A 20,838-nucleotide genomic window follows, 5' to 3' on the forward strand; every position below is an offset into this window, starting at 1 on the left:
CTGAGGGAGACACAGAGGATGTTCTTGGTTTGGTATACACTTCTTATTTGTGTCATTCTCTTAGCATGCCTGCTAATAGTCATGACTGGTGTGCAAAATATGATCACGGCAACTGTTAAAATGACATTTGATGATGTACAGTACAGTGTACAGATTTGGATCTTGCAATGAGGAATTCCTGCTTTGATGTTTTGCTGAATTGTTGTAAAGACCTACTTTGAATAAAACAACTTGTGAACACAACTTGGAAAAGCCCAGACTCAGACTGGCAGGCTGTTTTAAAAAAAATGCAAACAGGCCAGAGCATTTCTTCCAAGTATAGCAGAGTAATAATATATGTTTGCAGACTTCTCTCTCGGGCTGACACGCACAGCGCTGTGGAGATGAAGAGATCTAACTACGTGAGACTACTCTACCATTAAAAGGAAATCGTTATAATCTGTGATGACTGAGTTAATATCTCTGTGACATCTCAGTCTTTTGCACTTGGGCCTTTATAAGGCATCACATCAGAAATCGCAGAGTGGAGAAAGACATGAGCTGAAAGACAGAAGACAGATGAAACAATGGGAACGAATGTAATTGACAGAACAAATCTGAGCCTCTTGTAAAGTGCTCGCTGTAACCCCGAAAATAATACAGACATCAAACACTTGATTACTTCCCGCTGAGCCGCTGCACGTGCGTGTTTGTACATATCCGTGCATGGTATTATGTGAGAGGATGAGGCTGTGTTGAGGCCTCTGGGATCTGCCCCTCATTCCTCATCACTTCCTCCTCCAGACGTTCCCTCCCTCACTTGCTCGGTCTATTTGCAGTCCTTTTCAGTCCTCCTCCTTTTCATTTCCTTGCCACTAAAACCTCAATCAAGCTCGCCTCCCATCTTTTTTTTGTATTTGTTATTATAGCCCTGCAACCAGATTAATCCGTCCGCTCAACTGAGCATCAGGCCGGCAATCCTTATCACCACGGCGACACCAGGCCAAGCAGCATCCGGCAGCTGCTGTGACAGGGTCACGGTGGAGATTGGAGCGGTAACAGGGTCGCTGACGGATTGCCGTGGAGACCGAGCAGAGGGGGGAGCAGGGTCAGAATTATTCTTATCGGGTGGGAGGAAATCTCTCGAGGCCGTCTCCCACTCACACACACACACACACACACACACACACTCTCTCACCACCGCTCTCTATCGCCTTCTGCTTCTAGGGGTATTGTGCTTCAGCCAATGAATCCAACATCCACCCCTTCCTCAGTCTCTCTCATCATCATCACTCTCTCCCAATCCCTTAATCTCGCCATAAGCACCCCGCTGCTCAATTCTGTACAGATTACCCAAAAACAAACACACACACCCACACGCACAGAGAATTAATGCCTATAGCGTCTTCATTAACCTCGTATGCGATTAAATCTAGCCCTCGTCGCCTCCTTCACTCCTTTCTTCCCGCTCATCTCTTTTTATCTCCCTCCTTTCCTCCCCACTTTCCATCTCTCTCCGACTCTCCTCTCAGCTCATTTCACTTCTCATTTAGAGTGCAGATAAACGAAGCTTTTATCCAGGCAGGGATGCCATAAACCAAATCAAACAGAGACTGGAGATGGGTTATCACTTGTATTGCCTCGCGCTTGTTGAAACAGGGGTCTAAAATTGATACGATTATTTCTCATCACATAAGAGCGTGAACCATGTAGAGAGCCTGAAAACAGGAAGAGACTGATAGTGTAATGGATGTTTTTACATGTTTTTTCTCTTTCCCTCACAAATTAGTAACCGCATCTCTTTTTTCAGTGTATCATGTCATTATATTATTATCTCTGTGCTTCTGTGTTGTTGCCTCTGCAGCAAGAAAGTGATATAAAGACAGGGACAAAAGGAGATAAAGAAAAAGCAGGAGATTACCTAAAAGGACAAACTGAGAAGATCAGCGCTGCACTAAGCTCAGATCTCTAATACCTCTGTCCGTCCGTCCATTTGTCTCCAGGCTCGAGCCCTGATACGGCCCCCGTAACACAACAACACATGATACGTTACTAATTGGAAGAAGATTGATGTTTTTACGCAAAGTCACCCGCTTCCCAGAAAACCGAAATTAATCTGCACATATGAGCGTGTGTGTGTGTGTGTGTCTGTGTCTCAGAGCTTAGTAAGAATCACTGTTCATATCCAGCAGGGCCGAGAGTGTTCGCACACAATCAGTTTATAATCCTCATGTCTATTGAGGAGATGTAGTTCTAGCCTGAGGTGACCCGGTGCCACAGACTGAGAGCATTAACCACACTACATGTTGAATTTGTTATGTTTATAACCAAGATACACTGCTGTGCTGTCTGTCTGCGCTAAGAGCGGATATTTCACAATATATTCTCATGCGATAAAGGGATAGTTTGGATCTTTTGAAGTGGGGCTGTATGAGGTACTTATCTATAGTCAGTGCATTGGTACTTCCCACCCTCAATGGTCGCCATCTTGACTACACAGCGAAAGGGGAGGGACAACTTTTCAAATGGGAAATGGCGGCCAAGGACTGTTGCATTGTGCAAATACATGTGTTTTTTGCACTAAGCACCACTATACTGTTGCTAGCAGTATGTTTGCTGGGTTGATTTAGCAGTCTGTAATGATTTGGTACCGCGAATGATAACGCGAATGCTAATGCTAGTTTGCTAACTAGCTAATTTGCAGTTGTCATTTCCGGTGAGTGCACAATGGCCGCCTTTAGTTTGAGACAACACTACCCTGTCGAAATTCGTGCACTACACCAATAAGTACATAGTGCACATAGTATACTACATGGAAGCGTACTGACGTAAGTATGTGATTTGAGACACAGCATTTGTGTGTGTTAGCTTCACCCTAGCCCAGCTCTTTGCTAACTGCGGTTACATATAGATTGTAAAAAGCTTGCACTCCTGTTTTTGTTTAGTTTAGGGAGTCAGGCCTAATATTGTAATTTTGTTTGCTTTTTTATTTGTAGGGTCTAGACAGCTTTCTGAGGCGAAAATAAGTGGGTTTGTGTGTGTTATTTTGGCCGTGGTTCACCCTGAAGTCCTTGCTTCACACTGTGCATGAATTTCTTCTGTTTAACCTGCGTTTAAGTCACTCATAGAACCCTCTGTCAAAAGATCCCAACTATCCCTTTAACTGTTTTGAGCCTGGATGATCTGAGAAACAAAGTTCACTATTAAATGGATCCTCGGTTTTCAGCTGCTGTTAATATTTGTACGGAGGGGCTGACACAGACAGCTGTCATGACACCAACTATCATGAAACCATTCAAACATCCTCACATATGTTTTGTCAGGCTTCACCAAAATACGTCATTTGTTGTTGCAGAATGAGATGTTGAGGCACTCACATGTCCTTGACTGCTATGGCTTCCTCCAAGTATCCCCCGGCCAACAGGGCTCGGATCAGCTGATCGTAAGGGGAGGGACCTAACACCATGCCCCTTTTATTGGCATCCTTCAGTATCCCATAGGCTTCTGTAGACGGAGAGGACGAGGGAGAGAAAACAGCAGTCAGAGATTATAGAGAGAAATAGAGAAATCTGCTTTTACCAAGATGTTTAAAGCTTCACGTCACTGAAATTCATATGAAATCTGGTACTACTTACTGCAGGTGACCCCAAACAGCAATGGTGGCATGTAACTAAGTACATTTACTCAAGTGCTGTGCTTAAGTGCAATTTGAGGTACTTGTACTTTACTTGAGTGTTGTCATTTTCTGCTACTACGTTATACTTCTACCCCACTACATTTTGGAGGCAAATATTGTCCTTTTTACTCAACTACATATCTTTGATAACTTACGTTACTCTGTAGATGTAGATTATTAATTCAAAAAATAATTCAACTATTAAATGATGGTCTTTTATTATCGGTAACCCAGCAGGATATGAAGTAATTAAACAAATTCCCACCTCTACCAGCTGCAAAATTCCAGTGATTATTATGACATTATTGCAGTAAAATTATGTTCAGTAACATGATACGTATGAATTACCTTCATAATGAGTAGTATTTTTACACTTAAGTATTGCAACTTTAACTTCGACAAAAGATCTGAATACTTCTTCAACGACTGCCAAATACTCAATAAATAGGCTGAAGTCTCTTTAAGGCTTTATCAAACAATATTTTTATAGCGACACTGAAGCAATAAAGCTTCAGCCTAGAGATTTAACACTGAACTCTTGCAGCTCTACACAGCTTTAAAGATGTCTGAGGTGCTTGTCAGACAGCTGAACAGCTTCTGAACCCCCCCAGGCTCAGGCTCAGAACTGGGAGGTGATGTGTCCTTCAGTTGCTTTAACTTTACAAAACAGGTAATCTAACAATTCACGTAGCAACTGGCAGAGTGTGCAACAGTGAGAAAAGATGTAGGGTCGCACTATAAATAAAGGAAAGATTCTCCAAAAGTTTGCATCCTTGTCCCCTATACATTTGAGTGTTTATCGACTCTTGCCCAGGACTATCTCAAGCAGAAAAATCCCACTTAACGCTACCTGCCTCACACAAATCAGCAGACAGCAAAGTAAACGAGTGAACTCCAGGAAGCTAAATGTTCCAGAAAGGAAGTAGAACTAAAACACAAGCGTGTAATGGACTTCCACAGAATCCAAGTGGAAGCCCATGCTGCTGACTGTGCTGTATGTTTTAAAAGGCCATTATTGCGAAAATAAAACCGATAAGCCAGAAGTAAGTCAGAGATGTAGGGCGTCTCACTCCCTCATGGTCAGAAATGTCACTCAGATCAACTTAAAATGCACAAAGGAAGTGCAGGCTCCATGGCGCTAACCACTGGTTTGTGGACTTCCGTTAGTAGCCTTGTATTTGGCATTTGGGCCGTTGCTATCTTCAAATCAAATCAAACTTTATTTGTACAGCACTTTTCATACATTAAAAATGCAGCACAAAGTGCTTCACAGAATAAAAACAAACAAACCACCCCGACCCAGACAGACTGGGGTGGTCTCCCCACATGGTGCAGAGCCCCCCAGTCCTCTGGGCCTGAGGGATCTCCAGGGCGACGTCCCCGCAGGCAGACCGGACACACCCCTTAGTGTGGAGGCCCCCCATGAGGAAACACTGGAGCTAAAAACTAAAAGACTAAAAGACTAAAAGGCAATATGATAAGATAAAACAAGTATGAGATAAAATAATGATAAAATGCATAAAAATGTAAGATTAGGAAAAATTAAAGATTTAAAGATTAAAATAATATTAATAATAAATAAATAAATGAAGATTTAGAAACTAAAATGCATAAAGATTTAAAAATAAATCATTTAAAAGCACTAGAAAGTAAAAACTAATATAACAGAAGAATTAAAAGAGTAAAAGAAATCAGTTAAAAGCTAAATTAAAAAGATGAGTCTTGAGCCTCCTTTTAAAAACATCAACAGTCTCTGCAGTCCTGATGTTCTCCGGCAGGCTGTTCCATAAGTGAGGGCCATAATGGCTGAATGCAGCCTCCTCGTGGGTTTTTGTTCTAACTCTTGGAATGATTAAAAGGCCGGTGCCGGAGGACCTCAGGATCCGCGAGGGTTGATATGGTAAAAGCAGGTCAGATAAATAAGATGGCCCAAGACAGTTAAGACATTTAAAAATTAACAAAAGAACCTTAAAATCGATCCTGAGACACACAGGGAGCCAATGCAGTGATTCTAAAACTGGTGTAATGTGCGCCCGCCCTCTGGTCCTCGTTATCACTTGTGTGGCTGAGTTTTGGAGTAGCTGCAGGTTAGAGATGGTCTTTTTGGGAAGACCAGAGAGCAGGGCATTACAGTAATCTAAACATCTTGGATTTTTGGGACTAGATGAAGGTGAACAAGAGAGTGGAGTTAACCCTAACACTAGCTGCTAGCTTGGTTGGCATGGTGCATTTACAGTCTATGGTTAGCTGTGATCCTGAACAGTTGTCATGAACGGGGAAACTAGCTATAAGAGACCAAAACCATTTTTTGTACCAGGCTGTGAACATGTTCATCTCTGCTGTAAAGTTGGGGGGTGTATGGGGACTGACTCACATCTGGAGCCGGCCTCAATGTTGGCTTCATTTTTCAGCCCCGGAGGCAGCAACTTGCTTCAAATGGAAACATTACACACCTCAAACTAGCTTCTTATGTGTTTAGTTGAGCTCTATATCATGTGGGACAACAACACTGGGACCTCCTGCTGCTTACCTTTGGCTTTGCCCCTTTTACAGAGGGCCATCACACGGGCTCTGAGTACAGCATTAGGCTCAGCTGAGGGGAGAGTTGCTGCTGCTGCCGCCTCCGCTTTCTTGATGGCAGCTTCTTGGTACCAGGTCTGGAAATGACACACAAAGGGACAACAGTGATGAAACTCAGTCTGATGTTGCAGCTACAGCCAGCATTCAAGCCAGCACGCACACACACACACACACACACACTCAACTATGTGCTGCAACGAGCTGCTGTGTGTGTATGACAGTGCAATAATGCCGGGCAGGCAGGGCAGGGTCCCCTAATGCTCGGTCACCCGTGTAGCAGTGAGGGGAGGGGGTTAAGCTGTATTGGCTAGGGGCAAATTAGGTCTGGCACCCCAGGGGCAAAAGAAAAGTGTGTGTGTATTTGCGAGTGTGTGTGTGTGTGTCGGAGTGGGGGTGTCAACTCAAGAGCCCCCAGGGGTCAGCAAGTTCATCGCTCCAGGCAACAGCAATCACTTCCTGTCTCATCATGCTTCAGGCTACTGAAGCACACTCACATGCAAACTGAAGCTGAGGAGAAATGCAGCAATGGAACACTAACAGTGTATTATTTAAAGCAGAAGTCCCCTCTGAATTTATTGTATTCAATTTATTTATTTATTCACATTCTGTCCTCGTCACTCAGCCAAATACGGTCGAGGCCACGCGCACATATATAACTAAGAATCCAGCGGCAGCCATATGGTGGCATTTAGCTGCTGGCTAAATTAGTCTGGCATTACAGATTTACAGACAGATCAGGCTGTAATTCCTTTCACCAGCCAGCCGGTCTGATTGACCACACTTCAGATCAGAGCTTCAATCCTGTTTCCTCTGCATGTAATGAACAAGAGCTTAAAGTGGAGCAGAGTGAAGGGGGGGGGGGCTGTATGGACAGAGCAGTTAATGAGAGTTTTCAGAGGTTTTTTGGGGTTAGCTCCTGCCATCAGAGGCTGGACTCAGCGTGCTCTTTGGTTAATATATGCAGTATGAAAATAGGTGGGAGTGACACCACTGCATTTTAAATAATGGGAGATCAGCTTCCGTTTCTATTTGGCTATAATCAATATAAATCTATGCAGCTCAGATGTTGATGATAGTGAACAGAATACTACTGGGCACCGTCATTGTATATACTGCTGCCTCCAAATGGGGTTGTGTTTATCATGTTCACAAAATGTTCTAAAAGCTCCAAGTTGTGACGTGTTTTGTGACATTTTCAGAGAAGGCGGATGCTGTGGAAGTCTGAGGAAATGGATGATTATTCCAACAGCCTCATCTTTTACCTCTGTCACTGTGACTTTCCATTTCCTGAATTATGTTGCCTGCTTGCTAAACTGACACCTTGGTGGAGATGTCGACAATCCCCATTGCCTAGCAGTGGTGTTCTTACAACTCACCCACTTGAACACAAAGCGTATCATCCGCACAACTTCCCCTGTTGTAACCACAAGCTCACAAGTATAATCTGAAGGCAGCATATTTACAGCTGGAAGGTCCTTTATAGGGTTGGGTACCATTTACATTTGACCCGATAACAGTACCTGGAATTTGGCACTGTTACCCAAAGGTACTTTTTTTCAATACGTTACTTTCTCTGTAATAACAAGAAATGTAATTTTTGAAAAAGCTGCAGGGTTGAAAAAGAAATTCTCCCTTTTTCTAACCAAACAGAGAGATAATCTTTTGTCTCTCTGTCTCTCAGCTTGTGTGTGTCTATATGTTTCTGCCCATTTGGCATTGGCTTTTACTAAAATAATATAGAAAAGAAAACAGACCAGACGCCACAACTATTGCGGCAGATGTGCGCTGCGTAGAGCGGCCGTGGAGCTCTATGCCCTGCTTTTTGGCTTTGGGGCGCTTCCACTTCCTGTCTGAAGTTGAACCCAGTAGCTCCACTAGCAATTAGCTCCATTGCCAAGTTGCTTCGCAGCACTTCCGCCTTTTGTTTAAGCCTGGCGTTCTCATCCAGGCATGTTCTCTGGTACCAAAATCTGGCACCGATGGTTGGTTGGTCGGTGCTTTTAAAAGTACCCAGTTCAGTCCCCGACCCTCGTCCTTTACTTTAGTTTCTAGTTAAGATTTAAATTATTTATGTTCTTATTTGATTGATTATCTTTTTGTGCCTTATGTTGTGTGTTTTAAGATTCATGTGTAATTTGAATGTTGTAACACTGCATCTTTACATAGGGATGTAAGAAAGTCCTCTATCTATCTGGCTTTTTGGAAAATGACCTGTAGTAGCTTTAATGTTTATCATATACGCCTCAAATATAAAGGGAGGGCTGCCATTTGCATTTTTAAGAACCTATATAATGTCAGAAAATAGTGAGACATAACCTTCACAAGTTGCCAGAGACCAAGGTCACATCTATAAACTGCTCTTTGTACAATAAAACGAGATTTATTCAATTTACACTGACATAAAGCAACAAAAAAAACTTGTTTGAGATGCTGTACACTGAGAATATTTGTTATTTTTGCTCCATAAATTACTTAAAACATCAACAGACAGGATATAGTAGATAAACATGGGGACGTTCTCCTCATTTCATTTAACATTTAGGGACAGAAATGTATGCATAGGCACCATTGTGATTTGTATTTGACCATCAGTGCTGCACGCTTGTGTGTTATGTTTGACCTCGGGCACTTTCAGAGTCCTTCAGAGCTCTTGGGAATCTCCTGGCCTTTGCTTTCAGCTTTATCTGCTCTGCTCCCCCCCTCAGGAACCTCCAGGCAATTATTCTTCTGAATGACAGATCTGTCTAATGAGCATTACTGGGATGTACATATTATAAAGCTGGGGTTTTACCTCGGGCACCTCAAATGGCACCTCCTGGCCATTTTCCTTCAGGATGTCTGCCAGCAAGCGCAGGGTCCCCTCCCTGGGAACAAGGTTCTCCTCCTGCATCTTCGTCCACAGCGCTTCTGCCTTCTGCCAGTTGTTTGTCTCCTCTGGAAACAACAAGAAACAAAGCAGCGGAGAGTTTCATATGTAATCAGTTATAAACGACATATCACACAGACCCGTGTGGTTGTATAGTGCGTCCATATTGCTGTAGTTTATCACTCAGCCTGCACCAGAGAGTAATTTCAGACAAAGTGCTACATGCTGGGAGAGGGCAATCAAAGCACTAATCTGATCAACTGACCGACCCTCAACGATGCTGTAATTTAGGAAACACACTAACTAGAAGGTGTGTGTGCGTGAGTGTGTGTGTGTGCACGGAAGTGGGGGTAATGGGTTGACAATCAGCTTTAACACTCCAATCACAACTGTTATCTGCTCTGCTCTCCACTGCAGCAATCACACCATGTCTTCTGCTCTTACTTCTGACTGATCCCATTCTCTGTCTCACACACACACACACACACACACACACACACACACACACACACACACACACACAGAGCCTGGGGCAAGAGCACACCCAGAGGTGAGAGGTCACGACAGCAGAGGAGATTGGGGGTAAGTGGGAGGCTGCAAACTGAGAGACAGAGAAAAAAACAGAACAAACAGACGAATGAAAGAGAGGAAGAGACTTACTGCAGAGACGGAGGATGTAAGAGTACATCTGATCTCTGTCGCACTCAAACAGCTTGGCCGTCGAGTCCACCATATGCTCCAAGGCCTCCATCTATACACACAAACACAACAATATATAATTTAAGTTGGAATTTTTGCATTTTCACTCTCTGTTTACGTCCCGCTTTTTGGCCTTGAGTCCTTCAGCCTGTATCTGTGGTTATGTGTTTGTTTGTTAGCATGTGTTTGTGTGTTACCTGATTGGACGAAATGCATCTCTCTGCATACCAGTGCAGGCGTCCAGGTCGAGCCCTAACCCCGGGGGTCTGGAAATACAAATAAAATAAAATTTTAAAAAAAGTAAACAATAGATGAGAATTTCTATGGAAAGAATCCAGTTAGCAGATAAATAAACATATCAATAAAGAGTAGCTGCTGCACTGAACATCTCCTGGGGTGGCGCCATGTGGAATTATTTCTTTTCTCACCAAGCTGGATTTAATTTTAGGCTGTCACTGTGTTCCCTGATCTCAAGCAATCAAATCATTCGTAGGAAATGTTATCATTAGTGGTTGAAATGACAACATAATCCACGTAAATAAGGTCCAAGCGAAAATAAGAAACTATAAATGTGATAAACTACAATTATCCTTTAAACCCAGTCTGCAGTAATTAAAAGCCTCAATCTGAAATCACAGAACAATCAACACAAATGTCTATAAAAAGACTAGGTTAAGTTAAATACCAGTTATATGACAGAACCAGCGTGGAGGGATACAACACTGGATTAAAGGTGAAATGTGTCCTGTATGAGCTTGTGAACTTCAGTCAGCACACTGATACATTTTCAGATGATCTTTAACTGTAAGAAGAAATGTGAAGTGAATGTTTGTGTGGCCTTGAGATGGTTTACAGCACATAGGTGCATACAAGCTGCAAGGCACACATTTAACACACCTGGTATACAGTGAAATTTGTTTAGAGGATCCTGATACATCTGTTTGACCTCAGAGCTGCAACAAAAGCCTCTTGGTTATTTTATTTTTTTTTGCTGATTCACGAATCATTGAACTTATTAAATATCAGAAAGTAGTGCAAATATCCGTCACAAGTTCCACAGAGTGTCTTCATCTTCCCGATGAACAAACGGACACACACCTTGAGACTAAAAGAAGCACAACAAAAATGTGAAATAACTCCACTTATTGAAGAGTCAAAACTCTTTTCAACAACACTGAAACAGAGCTACGAATAAATCAAACAAAAGCAATACACGAATGATGGGAAAATTGTGGTGTTGCATTTCCCACGAGGGATGGGAATCAAGAACTGGTTCCAACTTGTCTGATTCATCTGAATCGTATGTCTCTGAGCTGATCAGATCTGTTAGTGCACACTGCAAAACAGTGATGTCAAACTTGTGCGTCTCCACTGCTGGAAACTGGAAAGGAGTCATGTCAGAGAGGAAGAAACAGTCCAAAGCGTGGCTTCATTTCACGAAGAAAGATGACAACAATGCTGCTGTCTGAAACCCCAGGGGTGGGGGAGCCCTTCTGTGCAGAGTTTGCATGTTCTCCCTGTGTCAGCGTGAGTTTCCTCCAGGTACTCCAGCTTCCTCCAACAGTCCAAAGACGTGCAGGTTAACTGGTGACTCTAAATTGTCCGTAGGTGTGAATGTGAGTGTGAATGGTTGTCTGTCTCTATGTGTCAGTCCTGTGATAGTCTGGTGACCTGTCCAGGGTGTACCCTGCCTCTCACCCAATGTCAGCTGGGATAGGCTCCAGCACCCCTGTGACCCACAACAGGATAAGTGGTTACAGAAAATGAATGAATCTTTTAACACAACATGGGATTAAATTCCAGGACTGCCATGTATTAACCAGGCAGCTCGTCCATTAAAGAGGGTAAATATCCTATGTTATAATAACAGGCTGGCTCAGCAGATTTTTTCTTTGACACAGAAAACTTAAATGGAAGTTAATGCTGTACAAATATTCTGACATTTCATCCATTTTAAAATGATGACAGACGGTTGCTTCAGGTAGCCCTCAGGCTACAGGCAGCTCGACTTGCCCATCAGCCTCTCCTTTCACCCTCACTGCACACTGCACTGCAAATAAGCATAAAGGATGAACAAGTATCACAGCTGCAATGGCGCTGACAACATGTGTATGCCCACTTTTACTCCACACAGAAAGCTGATCAGGAGTCAGTTAGGTTACTGATAAAGCCCCTCAGCTCTGGAGCTCCCTGATCTGAGGATCTGAGGCTGCTGAATCAGTGACATCATTTAATCACTTCTTAAAACTTATCTGATCAAAAAAGCCTTTTATTAATTTCTGCACACTTGTTTATTTTATACATGTCTAATTTGATTATTTGTATTGTTTTATCTTGTGATAAATCTATCGCTCTGCGGGGCAGTTAGTTGCCAACTTTGCTTATCTGCTTCAGTGACTATTTTTTTTTTTTATTTTTATTGTTCTTTGTAGTTTCTTAAAATTGCCTCATTTTATTTGCTTGAATCCTGCATTGTTTTAAATCTGGGATCAACCATCTGAAGCACTTTGGAACTTTGTTTTGAAAAGCGCTTTATAAATAACTTTTATTATTATTATCATTTATTATAAATACCCATCCAATTTCCCACAAGCTTATTGTGGAATGGGTCATTTTAATTGAATTTAATTTTAATTTAATTTAATTTAATTTTTGATTTTTAATTACTATTCATGCACTTATTTCAACTTATTTTATTTTATGTCTATTTTAATACCACTGTGTTGTGATGAAATTTGATTGTTTTTTTATAAGCTGCTAGACAGTTGAATTTCCCTTTGGGGATGAATAAAGTTCTTTCTATTCTATTCTATTGCCAATACTCGTTTGAGTGGGAAAAAATGTTTTGTTTCCTCCCTCAACAATCAGGAGAAAACAGAAAAGACTGCTCAGAACAACTTTAGATGTAAATTTACAGGTTAAAAATTCAAAACGGAACAATAACTTTAAAATTTACTGAGCATAAAGTCCCAGCAGCCCTGAATAAGCTGCACTGTTGGAGATTTGTCGTACTTTTGTCGTGCTATGCAGATAGACAGTGTGTGTGGGCGGTGAAATAAGGGCTGACATAGATTGATCTGCAGGCTCGTGTCGCTAAGATTTAGCCTGATATGTGGAGTGACTAGATGATTATTATCATGGAATAACAGTGATCAGGATTTCATCTGTCTCTTTGGGGCTTTGATACAATCTGAATAAGACTAGGATTGAGAAACCTCGCCCTCCCCTCTCTTCCTGGTAATCTGAAAAAAAAGAGAGACAGAGACAGAGCGATCTGCCAGGAAGTTAATCTGAACGGGGGATCAACAGCGCTCAATCCCCGCTGGCCTCTTTGATGGGAGCCCATCATACTGTGAGAGGGTGGGGAGAGTCAAGAAAAGACGGGCTTCATCCCTTTCTCTGACCGTCCCTCGCTGCCGTCATCCTTTCCTCTGTCAATCCCCTCTTCCCTCAATCCCTCCCTCTTCCTCCAAATCTCCCCTGCTCCTACTCAGTCTTTTCCCCCTGCCTTTCCATCCCTCCATCCGGCCCAGGCAGAGGCATTATGTTCTTACCCAGCCAGCCAAAGGGACAAATTAAAATGTGTTGCACTCTCTCTGTCTCTCAGTCTGTCTAATCTTCTTAGAGACTAAGGCCCAGTGCAAGTGCTCCATCTTTTTTGCCTCCCATTCCCTTTACTTGTTAAAGTCTTGCGGGCTCAGAGCAGCCTTCTGCACATCTACGCGCTACACACACACGCAGGAATATGTTTGGCATTCTGAATCCGTCAGGACAAATCTCCCTAATCTGGGCAGAAAACAAAATCCTCAGAAATAAGACGGCACATAACTTACACACGCAGGGGTGGATCAGGAGAATGCAAAGTAGAAACAAACAACAGCACAGACACTCTCACTTTCAGGAAGAGATGACGGGAAAATGTCATCGGGTCAGATTATCAGCACAAGCCCCTGACTCACACACACGGCCGACCATCACTCTGCCTCTTTAAGAGTCTTGTGTGGCCTTTAGGTGCTTCCTTTCTCATCCTTATGTACATGTACACAAAAAGAAACACATAGAGCCGACCTTGTCTCACCTCCACTTAACAAACCCTCTCCATCTCAATTCCTAATGTTCTAATTCCACTAATCACCTGGCCACTTAGTCACACACACACACACACACACACACACACACACCCCTCTCCCTAACACAAAAACACATAATGGCTCCACCACTCTTTAGCAATACTACCTAACCTTGACCATCGCACACATGCGCGTGCCGCAATAATAGGCCCCGGCCACCTGACAATCCTCTACCTAACCTTGACCATTTAGCACAAAATTGGCCACCTTTCTCTATCATTACATTTAATTAGCTGTGATTAATCAGCTGCCAATTATACCAAACACAGCCCAAAGAGAGACACCACTCTGGACTGCCACTTGACGCTCTCAGAGAGGGGAGGAAAAAAAAGTATTTGTGTGTTTGAGTGTGTGTATGCATATTTGAGAGATAGATATGATTCTATTGTGTTATATATCCTGTCGTCAGGTAAGTTTAACAAGTGACAGTAACTTTGTGTTCAGTAAGTTTGTTCGAAACATCCACACAGGTGACATTTGTCTGATTATACAGCGTAAGTGGGCGACTGACAACTCACAGCTAGTCACCACTAAACCTGCATGAATCAATACTGTCAAATTAACAAGGGATGAAACGCGTAATCTGAAAGGGACGGCTCATAGTGATGAACCCAGACAGACTTATCACCCAACTCTGCACTTCTCTTCAGCTCTACAGGAAGAAGCATTTTCACATTTTTCAGGTTTCAGGCTTGGTTTTCAGGCTCACAACTTCACTGTTTTAGTTCACTCTCACTGCTCTCATCGATCTGATTTCCAGCTGCAGCACGCAGCTGTTTTTAAAAAAGAAAAAAAAGAGAGAGACGCTCTGGTAAACTCACTGTACACGGCCTGATCAGCACCAAACTGCAGACAGAGTTAACAACAAGCTGGTGAACACAGTGGAGCATTTCACAGCAGTTAAAAGCCAGCGGCCAGTTAGACTTAGACTTACTTTATTCGTCCCAGAGGGAAATTCGTTTCCACTAACTGTACATTTACAGAGACTGATCAGTTAAGATTGTCCTCAAAAAGCCAGTTGCTCAAAACATCCTCAAGTCCTCTCCTTAAAGGGCCAGTGTGTAAAATGGGTTGAAAACAGTAACATCAGTGGTCAAATTCTAGATTGCAGGGCTCACTCGCTCACCCCTCCGGTCAGGTAAATGACGGTGGCCTCGTAGGGACAAAAAGCCTTGCGCACAAGTTTTTCAGGAGTAGGTCTATCTAGTGAATATTTATTTAGAAATCTAAACCATGTTACGATATTGTAATGAATCCCTCACGAGCAGGAGACCAGAGGAGTGTTTGGGAAAAAGGCCCGTTTATTTGAGCACTCCAAAAACTCCGGTAACACTCCACTCCGTCCCAAACTCTGACTCTTCTAGCGTAACAGACACACTTCATAACTTTACACACATACTCGTTTACCATACTGAGTGGGGACCCCCTCCCCTCTCTGCTCCACCAATCTCCAGCCCGCACACTGACTGACAGCGTAGCCTGTAAACAGAGCTCAGCTGTTTATTTAGCCTAGCAATATCTCTGGACTATAGTAGCTGCAATGGACGACTTTGAACGCGATTTTGAAGAGTTTCTGTAGCGGACACAGACCCAGAGCCATACCTGTTTGAGCCGGAGCATACAGATGAGGAACTCCATGTGTTTGATGCTGAGCGGGCGAGAAGAGAGGCTGAATGCACAGAATGGGATTCGGTGCTACTGCTGCCATCGTTGGGGAGATATATCATCAGGAGGAAAAGCGCCGCAGAGAGTGCATCACAAGGAGTGAAGTTGCGTCTTCTTTTCCTTGCAGATGACGGTTCGGGTTCATTCTCTCCTGTTGCGTGGTAAGTGTGGTCCATTCGCAAACTTTATAACTAAAAAAACTTTTCACTACTCTCTACCGACGAACTACTAACACTCTCTGCTGTTTCTTCCTCCTTCTTCCTTCCTCCAGCTGTCTTCGTTGGTTCATTTATACACGCGAAACGCGTTCTCTGGCTGGCTGGATTGTCCGCTCGGTCTGCTGTACATACATGGCGGCGCAAGATGGCGACCTCTCTAAAGCAAGGCCCTTGCTATATATATATATATATATATATATATATATATATATATAAAAGCATAATTATAAGGCTATGAAAACCAAAAGAATTTTATTTTATAGCGACTGCACACTTATATAAACATATTAATGGGTAGAATATTCAGATTCAGATTCAGATTGACAATAAACCATGCCAAATATTACACACTGGCCCTTTAAGGTTTCCTTATAAAGTTTACTTCAGGATTTAAGTGTTTCTCCTTAACTTGGTCTTATTGCTTCTAGTTTGTTAGACTGTTGCACGGTAACCAAAGTAAGGACAAAAACATAAAGTGCCTCTGACTCCATCTTAACCACAACATGTTTGAGTTTATGGAGATAAATGAGAACAATTAAGGCATCCAGAGAAGAGCGTTCCACGGGAGGAAGAACCTGATGGACGCATTTAATGTTGATTTTGCGCTTCAGATTTTACCAGAAGTCAGTTCAAGACTGTGACTGTCTGGGGTTGGATCACTCAACTTTCCAAAGCTGCACTCTTCCAGCCCCTTTACAATGAATGATTATTCTGCGGCTTTATGCAACAGGATCTTTACAGTCAGTTATTGGCGAAGTAGTTCATATCAGCCACAAATGTCATACTTAAGGTGTTTTGTGCAACTGGCCCCAGATACATTCCTCATGAACTAAAAGAAAAAAAGAAGAGCGGAATCAGATTTACAGTCATCGTTTTACTCAAAACACAGCTTCCACGCTGTCTGCATGGTACTGTTTTCAAAATCCTGCTATGCTATGCTATGCTATGCTAAGCAACAACTACCCTTACATAGCCACATCTCTCTCCACACTTTGTTTTAGCACTGTGCATAAAAACCCACCTCCAAACCAGCTACCTACACGCCAATACATCTCTTAATGTTTTATGTGGCATTTTCTTTTGCAGGAATTTAGACATATTAATGCCAATTCCCTCCCGACGCTATTTTGCTCTGTCGTTGCACCCTGGGCTTAACACCGCCCATGATGATTGTGATTGGTTTAAAAAAATATTAACAACCAGAAGTGTTTTTCCCCCTGTCTAAAGAATTAAGATAAGTTCAGACAAAAATATCTCACACTGTGCCTTGCTATGCGAGACTACACTGTGCCAAGTAAGTAAGTTAACGTAAACGACCCTCATGACCTCACAAAGAGAGAGAAAAAAAAAATCAGATTCAACAATAGCTTCGTCACCAAGGCCATCACAGAACTAAACAAAACTCAAAAACGGCAGTGACGTGTAAATGTGTCTGTGTTATACTGTATGTTATGTGTTGAGAATCCATGTGTGTGTGGCAAATGTATGTTGTATCTGCGGGGTATGTGTATATGTCTATGGTTGGCACTCAAGATGTATGGAAGCGTGAAGAAAACTTTCCTAATAGGACAAATAAACTAATCTAATCTAGAATTTCTAAAATCGTACCCATAGTCCTGAATGTGATCGATTGCTCTTGTTTTATATCATTATAAACTGAATAGCTTTGGTTTGAGAGTTGGACAAAAACGTCACACCTTTGGCTCTGGGAAATTGTTTTTACAAATTGTCAATTTGATATCTATTACTATTAATACTATAACACTGCATCGAATACTACTATAACTTACAGTTTACAGTGTACTACAGCATCCTATTTGGTGTTAATACATTATACTGTCTCACCACATCATAAACTATGTTAAATTTCTATTTTGCTTTAATACAGACAACACTAAATATCATTATTCAGTTAAGGTATACAGTATTTTGGTGTACACTTTCTACATATTTACTAAACTAATCTTTATTTCTCTAGAACTTAATTCTGTCCTTGCGCTGCTGCAATGTCTGAATTGGAAATGGATCGATACAGGCTTATCTTATCTTTTAAAAACTAAACGATTAATAAAAACAATAAAATACAAACATTTGAGTCCATAGTCACCGTTCAATCAAAACTGTGGAATTTGTGGCATTCTGACACTTCACACACTGAACAATAGCCATCACATGTAGAAAGAGCCATATAATTAAATGTCCTCATGGGTTCAAGGTCATAATTTGAGAAATGTTGTTGTTTGTTTTCTGTTATCGAGGGGAAGATGCAACAGTTGTCGCAGTGAATCCCTGGGTAAGCACAATAGCTAACGTTCTGCTGTAAATGCTACAGCTGGGTCATCCATACACACAAGATCTGCAGCTTCACCTTCACTCTGTGTGTCCATGACAAACCAAACTCACCAGATGGGGGTGAGGCAGCTGAGCTTTTTGTCTCTCTAACCTACATCTTCCCTCTGACATCAAGGACAACATGTACATTTACAAGGCATCAACAATCACTCCTGGGCATGTAGCTGACTCTCTGTTATAAGTAGGATAACAGCAATACAATCTAGCAGAAGGGGAATGAGAGCCACAATAACATGTCGATAATATTTAAGAGGGTTTGGAAATCCTCAAGAGGGACAAATCCCTCTTTTAGTGCACACCAGGACACGAGAGTGAGCGGCGTCAGAGCGAGGGAGTTAAGGTATTTTCCCCCTCAGTTTTGTTCTCATCCTGATCAGACAACATAATGGCCTTGTTCTCTTTCCTCCCATGTCAGGCTCATCCCTCTTTTCGTTTGTTCATCAATCTCTCTGTTCCACCATCCAGTCCCCGACCGCCCATCCCGATTTATCCATGTGAAAATCGCTTCTCATCTGTCCGCTCTGCCTCTCTCTTTTTCTCACACTAATCTACAGGGCTTATAGCAGGACTTAAGATGACAAAGATATAAATATACACAAAATATTCAGGTCAGATGAGCCACAATAACAACAAGAGTATGGCTTTTACATCATGTGTGTCCTCTGTGGCTCCTGACAGTCATGCAGATGTCATCCTGACTTTTGTTCTCCTATTTTGTTGTCAGGTAGCAGCCAGGGAAATCAAATACAAATACCTGTCTTCCACTCATGTAGGAGTTCTCAGTCCTGTGAAATCAGGCCCCATCATTGTTCATTATTTACACTATTTATGCTGTTCATTAAATGATCAGTTATCCCTCTACTTGTAAAAATTTGCTCCCCCAGATCATCTGAACTTGTTGTCATGTACAGAAATCAAAATCTGACCAAGTGTTTGCTGCTCAACAGCTGCTCTGTGCTATAGACATATGATGATTGCTTTGTCACTCAGGATGTAGTCCGATTTCTTTCCGTTAAAACTGGTGAAATAACATTGACAGAGATTGTTCTCATAATAATTAATAGTAATAGGAGTTAACTTGTGTCTTGTAGAAGTTACTTTAATCTGCAGTTAAGTGTGTGAATCACACATCTGAAACACTGAGAATTTCGTCGGTGGTTAGGTTTGGGCAACAGGACAACTTGGTTATGGTTAGGAAGAGATTGTGGCTGGCGTTAGTCAAATGCGGCGACTCACAAAATGGGTTAGCAGTTGGGTTTTGGCAACAAAACTGCATGGTTATGTCTAGGAACAGATTGCGGATGTTACCAAAAACACCTGGCTTTGAATGCAACACCCGCGTCAGGGAATGTGGCAATATGTTGCCAAAAAAACAACAGCTGGTTTCTAGAGCAACAAAAGCTGCAACCAACGTTTGTTTTTGATGCCACTCTCCTGGTTCAAAGTCTGTGGTCTGTTGGACCCATCAACCTCCAGTTGTGCCCATCCTGAGCGGACTTTCAGGTTCTTGAAACTACGTTCGTTGCTCTGAGCCTAATAATGATGCTGATGGATTTACACTGGAATTTTTGGACAGCACGGTCCACCTCACACAGACACACCACGTCACAATAATGATGCTGAATGCACAGGGGCGTCGATGGCTTAGTGGACAGAGCAGGCGCCCCATGTACAAGGCTGTTGTCGCAGCGGCCCGGGTTCGAGTCCAGCCTGTGGCCCTGTGCTGAATGTCATGCCCTCTCTCTCTCTCTCTGCCTTTCACACTTGGCTGTCCTGTCCATTAAAGGCAAAATGCCCCAAAAAAATGCTGAATGCACTGCCCAAGCAGCGCATTCTGACCCTTTGGAAATGAGACCAGGCTGGTTTATACATGTCACTTTATAAAAACTAGGATACACAAAACCCAGGAAGAAGCAATGTCAGAATATCCTACCTGGCTCCCAAAGTTCCTTTGTGATTAAGTGTGTGTGTGTGTGTGTGTGTGTGTGTGTGTGTGTGTTTACCTCAATAATCTTGCGAGCCTCACGGAAGCGGCCTGTCTGCAGGAATGCAAAGAACAGATCATACAGCATGGTCATCTCTCCTCGCTCTCGACTCAGAAAGTCCATGGCTGAGGGGAGAGACAGAGACGCAGACAGCGAGACGGAGACGGGGTTAACAGAGCAGAGAAAGGCTGTGAATAAAATGCCTGCAAGGTGAACAAACACACTGCACACTTCATCTTTTTCCTTCTGATTCCATTATTTGGCACAATGTGCCAGGCACAAAGCAGCCGTATCAACTCTGCTCTCAAACAAACACACACACACACACGCGCACGCACACACAGGTCCCGAATGAAAGCCTAAGCTCTGATGGTAAAGTTGCTAAAGCGCTCTGCTCAGCGTTACGTACTATCTCTGTCCAGCAGCTTCAGGACAGGTACCACACACACACACACACACACACACACACACACACACACACACACAATGCAAACTTTCAGTTATCCAAATGGACCTGCATATTCAGCAAAGCAGAAGAAAGAATAATCCCTCTCCCTTTACTTGCTCTCATCTGAAGTCAACAGAGAGAACTTTAATCATTAAGGAATTGATTCATGGTCTAAATCTAAATGTAGACACATTTGTAGACAAGTTTCTGAACCAGTGGACTAAATTAAAGTCGCATTTT

General features: G+C 42.5%; 1 protein-coding gene across 1 annotated transcript in view; it reads right to left on the reverse strand.

Moving 5' to 3' along the window:
• lrpprc (leucine-rich pentatricopeptide repeat containing) overlaps positions 1-20,838 on the reverse strand; it is an 82,171-nt gene that overhangs the window by 21,939 nt on the left and 39,394 nt on the right. Inside the window, exons 25-30 of the mRNA XM_049600437.1 lie at positions 20,169-20,275; positions 9,998-10,066; positions 9,762-9,852; positions 9,027-9,169; positions 6,186-6,312; positions 3,357-3,483 (exon numbers count right to left, since the gene is read on the reverse strand). Of these exons, the coding sequence (XP_049456394.1) occupies positions 3,357-3,483; positions 6,186-6,312; positions 9,027-9,169; positions 9,762-9,852; positions 9,998-10,066; positions 20,169-20,275 (664 nt within the window). The remainder of the gene's footprint in view (positions 1-3,356; positions 3,484-6,185; positions 6,313-9,026; positions 9,170-9,761; positions 9,853-9,997; positions 10,067-20,168; positions 20,276-20,838) is intronic.

The sequence above is a fragment of the Epinephelus fuscoguttatus genome, linkage group LG16 (assembly GCF_011397635.1).
Source record: "Epinephelus fuscoguttatus linkage group LG16, E.fuscoguttatus.final_Chr_v1".
NCBI lineage: Eukaryota > Metazoa > Chordata > Actinopteri > Perciformes > Serranidae > Epinephelus > Epinephelus fuscoguttatus.